At 35.4% G+C, this 6,648-nt stretch overlaps 1 protein-coding gene across 1 annotated transcript; it reads right to left on the bottom strand.

Moving 5' to 3' along the window:
• Positions 1 to 3,366: 3,366 nt before the first annotated feature.
• LOC116136678 (GDSL esterase/lipase At5g45950-like) lies at positions 3,367 to 5,280 on the bottom strand. Its single transcript, XM_031422354.1, has 5 exons — positions 4,984 to 5,280; positions 4,661 to 4,791; positions 4,335 to 4,568; positions 3,795 to 4,047; positions 3,367 to 3,706 (listed from the first exon to the last, which is right to left on the bottom strand). Exons 1-5 carry the CDS (start codon positions 5,264 to 5,266, stop codon positions 3,516 to 3,518), a joined length of 1,092 nt encoding a protein of 363 aa, XP_031278214.1. The 5' UTR covers positions 5,267 to 5,280; the 3' UTR covers positions 3,367 to 3,515.
• Between the last annotated feature and the right edge of the window lie 1,368 nt (positions 5,281 to 6,648).

Raw genomic sequence — 6,648 nt, 5'->3', positions numbered from 1 at the left:
GATATTAGCTGTCAAAAACTCAAACCATCTCCAAGAGATATTTTATATCAATCCTGTCTCATTTTAAGATAAAGATTAAGGAGTGGTCCCTACGTGTCAACACAACTTGCAAAAGTACTCATTACATTGACATTAAAGGTGTATAAATGGGCATCTCTCTTCATGAAAAAAGGGTTGGTTGGGCATATGAGAGCTAGGCAAACATTTGAGCTTTATTATTTTTTTCTTTGTAGACAAAACATTTCTCCATTTTTGTACGTCTTACAGGCAATATCAGAAAAAGAGTCAAAGAATAATAAAATAACAATAGACGTAAGACTTGCGTTAGGCATCCGAACCACTTTAAAAATCATCTTTTATTTATTATTCAATCTCTGCATTAGATTATCATATTTATTCACGTGTAATTTCTAAAAGCTACTTAGCACTTTGCACGTACGATTCGTTGGTATCCAAATCACACATCAACAGTTTGGTGCTAGAAGGAGACATAATTCACATCAGCTCTCCATGTTTTTCCAACAAGCCTCAAAATCTTCGCGTTATCAGATGTGAAAATCTGAAGCCTGTTCTAGATCAGAGCTCTCAGATTACATGGTCAGATCACACGCATTAGAGCTCTCAAATCGCGTGGTCAAATCAAAGTTCACATGCATCAGAGCTCTCAGATCGCGTGGTCAAATCGCAGATCGCACGCATCACAATTCTTAGATCACGTGGTCAGATCAAAGATCGCACGCATCAAAACTCTCGGATTGTGTGGTCAGACCATAGATCTCATGCATCCGATTTCTCAAAGCTCTCAGATTGAGTGGACAGATCTAAGATCGCACGCATCAGAGTTCTCAAATCTCATGGTCAGATCAAAGATCGCACGCATCAGAGCTCTCAGATCGTGTGGTTAGATCGTAGATCGCACGCATCAGAGCTCTCAAATCGCGTGACCAGGTCGTAGATCGCATGCATCAGAACTCTCAGATCGCATGGTCAGATCACAGATCGCATACATCAGAGCTTTTAGATCTTGCTTCCGAGCACTTAGATCGCGCGTTCAAGATCGTTGAGATCACGCGTTCTGGTCATTTAGATCGTGCTTTCGAGCGACCAGATCATGCTTCTGAGCACCCAAATTGCGCTTTCGAGTGCTTAGATCGCTGATCTCGAGTTATCAGATCAAGCTTCATGCTTTCTGATCGAACTCCTTGTGTTCTCATGTCAAGCTTTGCGTTTTCTGATCAAACTCTTTGTGCTATATGCTTTCTGATCGAATTCCTTCTGCTCTCATATCGCAAAGAGCTCTCGAGTTCTCAGATTAAAGCTCCTCTTCATATCGAGCTCCTTATGCTCTCTGATCGAGCTCATAAACTCGCTCGTTTGCTTGAGATCGCACGCTATGGATCGTTCAGATCGCACGCCTTAAGCTCTCAAGTTGAGCCCCTATCAAATTGTGATTAGCTCTTAGCTCTAAGATTGCGAACAGCATCAGGTCGTGTTCTCAACTCTCAGATCGCGATCAGTTCTTAGTTCTCAAATAGTGATCAGCTCCTAGCTCTCAAATCGCAATCAACTCTTAGCTTTGAGATTGCGAACAGCCTTAGGTCGTGTTCTCAGTTCTCAAATCGCGATCAGCTCCTAGCTCTCAAATCACGATCAGCTCTCAGCTCTGAGATTGCAAACAGCCTCAGGTCGTGTTCTTAGTTCTCAAATCGAGATCAATTCTCAGTTATCAGATCGCGACCAACTGCTAGCGTTAAAAAAAACGCATAGAAAACTCAAAACAGCCCTGAAACGATGGATTTTGGCCCTGAAAATGGTCTCAACTTGGTCCCCCAGTTGCCACGACGTAGAGGTTGAAACAAGCTTTCTGTGGATATCTTACAAGCTCCAAAACTCCTCTCGGATCAAAAGTTATGACTGTTTTAAGTTGGTTTGTCCGTTTAAGGCCTCTAAGTAGTGCATTTGGGCTTCTGGCGTCAACTTTCTTCAGGAGGAATTCATCTATTGGGCCTTTTATGTCAGTTATCAGTTCCTGCTCAGCTTCAAATCGCTCCAAGTACTCAGATCGCAGTCCTAGCTCTCAACACCCGATTATGCCAGGCATAGTTCAAGCTCTTCAGTTCGAGACTGTAGCTTATAGTGCGACAATCATTTAGATCTAAGACATGAGTTTTTAAAGTGCAATTACACACTCCAAAAACTGGGGGGGGTTTGTTGTGCCAAATATACACACTAATGTCAGCACCACCAATCAGAGTTCAACAAGCACTTAAAAATAAAGTGGTATTAGCTGTCAAAAACTNAGAAGGGTTCCATACATGCAACAACCAAGTCGATATTTTTTAATATATATGTATGGGTTTAACTTTAATCTGCCCTGGGTAGATAAAGGGGTCTTATTCACCACAAGTCCACAACATTACCTTCAAATATCCTTTTTCGATGCCAATTCTTAGGAATCTGTCTCAGTTCCCTCCCAAAGTCTTTGACTTTTTTTTTTTTGGCGCGATCATCTTCTATTAGCTGTGCTCATAACTCCTGATCTCAGGACAGGTACAACCGCTCAAATACATTTATGTCAAACCTGTTCAGTTCGATATTTATTTGTAGTTATTAAATTCAATTCGTCACCATATTATACATATATTAGTATTTTACATCACTATAATTAAAAATATAATGATTGATGTATATTAATTTGCATAATAATACAACTTTTCCAAAATAAACATCCAAATTTTGTATCTAAAGAAAGGTGACGGTTGATTTGTCAAAGCCATATTTATATTAAGTTTATGTGATAAATGATTTGTTTTTGGTAATTCAATTAAATACAATTTACTTTGTAAGTGAAACATCATTAAATTTACTTATTTGTATTGGTTGAGTAAATGACCTTGAAACATTCTTGGAGTAGTGAAAATACTAATTACATTATCCACCATAGAATGCCATTTTTCGTCCTCAATTTCAAAGATGAGGAGGACATTACCAAATTATAATTACATTTGCCATTTTCACCAACTGAAGTATAGAAGGCCGTTTTAGACTAATCTAGCTAGCCAACCGGTAATATGACAAACCGATTACTTGGGTAATAGAATAAATCTTATTCTTAAATAGGGGAGACATTTTATTTCATTCATATGAACTAAAGCATTCATTAATTAAAGAAATTCGTTAATTCGATTAATCTAGCTAACCAAGTATTGATTAGCCACAAGTCAAATAATATTATAATATCTTCACTAGCTAACTTCAAATATCACTATCTAACAACATTTTCATACACTAATTAAAGACATTCATTAATTCACACATGATGTATTTATTCATTAATTCAGAATTGATACAATTGGTTGAATTGAATGTAAACAAAATTAGATGTAACATCAATGAAAAGACACAGTACATAAAACAACAAAACATTATAGTTCTTTTTACTTGTTAAAAATATTGTATTCTCAATAATTCTTTAATCAAAGGTGCCTGCCTGGGGGCTAAAATTCCATAAATAATCAGAGCAAGAAACTTTCGTTGAGAGATTTCAGACCCACTTCGGCAATTATTCGATACATCTTTTGTGTTGGGTGGACAGCATCCCAGAATACATATTTTGATGGATCTTCACATACACTTGAACCTTTACATGTATTCCCATATTCTACTGTTCCTGTCCCGCAACACCCCTTTGCAGTTTCAACAAAACCTGCCATTTTTGCACATTTCATCAGTCTTATTGCTTGTTTTGTAAAAGGAATAACTGGATTCACTTAGATATTTCAAAATATACTAACCATATTTTCTGGGGTGGTTTACTGCATCTATTATGATATTAAAACAGTCCAAATAGGCAGATTTGAGCCGTAAAGTTGCCTTAATAGTTGCCAGTTTCTCTTGAATCTTGGAGTTGAAAGTGGAAGCTGCTTTGTTGTAGCTTTCTACACAAGTACTCTGGTTCTGGTCCATTAATGTCTTTATAAGTGGCATACATCCCAAGGGAGGGACCCCGACAACGACCAATCTTGTCGCTCCCAGCCTTTTCATTTCCTGCAAATTAACGAAGTAATTAATTCGGGTTTAAAAAACAAGAAGTTCTGTCCACATTAAATGCAGAAGTTATTTCTGTTGTAATTCTTAACCTAACTTCTTAAAGATGGCTGAAACTTTTACAACCTCCATTCAGAGCTGTGTGAACCCATGCACTTCAATAATTTAAGAATAACATTATATAAATCCATCCGAGTTTTTATATTTCTGTATTAAACAGTATGCCATATCTTATACATAACATAAAATCATTCTTATATTCCAAAATTAGAGGGAGCGAAGAGCACCTTAATGTCCTCAACCATGCGAGAAACCAAGAAATTCTTGTACTCCTCCAAAGTGTATTGCTCGGAGCGAATGGGTTCCAAGTAGTAGTTTTGGAGGAAGTCATTAGTGCCCATACTCATTACAAAAATAGCATTCCTTATTATTTCTTCTGCCTTTTTCACGCCCACCAATTGCCTCAGGTGGATTTTGTAATGCTTAAAATACTCTAATTGTTTGGGTACAGATAATACACTCTGTTTCATCAAAACAAAAACAAAATTTGTGAATTAATCAACCCAGACTCAACAACGTATATTTCATTCAAAAGGTTACGAAAATAACTTACAGAGAAATTGGCAGTAAGTTCATCATAGCCTGAACCAGCAGAAGCAAAACTAACTCCATGTAGTATATCCATCTTACTGATATTCGGGTCAAGAAAAGCCGGAATTGCGTTTGTAAACCCAAGTTCATCAGCTGGAAAAGGAAATATAAACATCAACCTAAGTTCGCAAATATTCTTGAGTCATTATATTGAGCATGCTTTCTCAAATTAGGTGATAGTAATTAATTATGAGCTCCCTAAAATGGAAACATAGAACCCTAAAATGACAGAAAAACATGCATGGGTGAAAATCTTAATGATATAATTGAATGAATAGGAATTACCAATGAAGTCTGTGGCAAGTCTTCCATCACTAAACCTTCCGGTAGGGCGACCATTGAAGAAGTCCTTCCCATAAGGAAGAAAATTACCCTTCATGTCTGTTGCAAGACGGTTGTTGTTACCTGGATCAACACTGGAATCACCGAAAACTAACATACAAGTTATATTGTGTTTGGCAGCCAATTGTTTGAGTTGATTGATGGCCAGAGATTGTGAGACACAAGGCATCAACGCCAACACCAAAACCATAACCAAAACTCTCATCCTTATCAAATTCAAACCCATTATCTGAGGAAGAAAGTTTTAGTTGTTTGATTGTGATCAAACTCATCTCTTCTTAAATTGGTTGAGAATAGCAGGAAAGCTAGTTGGTTAAGTTGGTTGAGCATTTAACACAAGTTTCAAAATTTACAGAATTCTGGCACTGTGCAAAATATTAGTTTACTCTGGAGTGGAATATTGAATTTTGGGCAGTGGAGCAGTTGTTCGTGTCATTAACATCGGCGACAGTTCATATGGCCTCGATTTCCAAATGTAAATATACTATTATATTATAGGGAGAACGACCTTTTCCCACCCAAGGTTTGGCCAAACAACACTTTTCCACTCTTTAAGTTTCAAAATAACACTTTCCCACCCTTCGTTAGGTTTTGTTATATTTTCTGTTAATATTTTACTGAAAACATAAAAATATCCTTAAATATTTGATTTTATAAATTTTTTATTATTTTTTAATTAGCTAAAAAGTCAAATATTGAAAAGTCAAAAAAGATAAAATAATTAACTCTATCTAAAAAAGTTAAAAAGTAATATTATAGAATTCTTTAAAGTTAAATAAATTTCATATTTATTTATTTATAGTGTCATCAATATCTTATTATTATTATTCAATAATCTACTAAATATCTAATATTTTTCATTTTTACTAATTAACATAAAAAATCAATACTCCTAATTAATTAAATAAACAAAAGAAAAAAAGATATTCTTACACTTGAACTAATAAATAATCAAGTAAAAACTTTAACTTAACTAAATTTTAATTTATAATAAACTATTTAAGAGTAGTTTCGTCTTTTCAATCAAATATTAACGAAAAACACTAACAGAACCTGACGAATGATAGAAAAGTGTCATTTCACCAAACCTGGGGTGGAAAAATGTGGTTCTTCCTATATTATACGCATCCAATAATTTAGTAGGCATTATGACATTAATGCTCTATCCGTTATATACAGCATTAATGTGAGTTCTTCTTTAGGTTTATGAATTCAATAACATATGAAAATGTTTGATAAACAAACCTAATATTAAAGTAAAGTGCAAATTTGACGTTGTTGAGGTCCTGTTGTAAGAGCTTTTGGCGTCAAAGGCCGGCCGACGGGCTGAGAAAAGCTTCAGGACAAATGATTGATGACGGACGACAGTGAGAACTGAGAAGGAGAACTGGAGAAGTTGAGATTTTAGGAAGAATTGAAGAAGAAGTTAAGAAGATGTGAATTGGAGTGGAGAATTGGAGATAAATTTGCGTTTTAGGAATAAATTAATTTAGGGCTTTTGTTATGAGTCAAACAAAATTAAAAAAAAGGAAAAATTGGTTTAATTTTTATTTATTTTTTTAATAACATTAGGTTTCAGGTATCCAATTTTTTTTTTTTTTAAAATAA

Source organism: Pistacia vera, unplaced genomic scaffold (genome assembly GCF_008641045.1).
Source record: "Pistacia vera cultivar Batoury unplaced genomic scaffold, PisVer_v2 Contig317, whole genome shotgun sequence".
Taxonomy (NCBI): domain Eukaryota; kingdom Viridiplantae; phylum Streptophyta; class Magnoliopsida; order Sapindales; family Anacardiaceae; genus Pistacia; species Pistacia vera.
The sequence above is the reverse complement of the archived record's forward strand: the minus strand, read 5'-3'. Positions and strand labels throughout refer to the sequence as shown.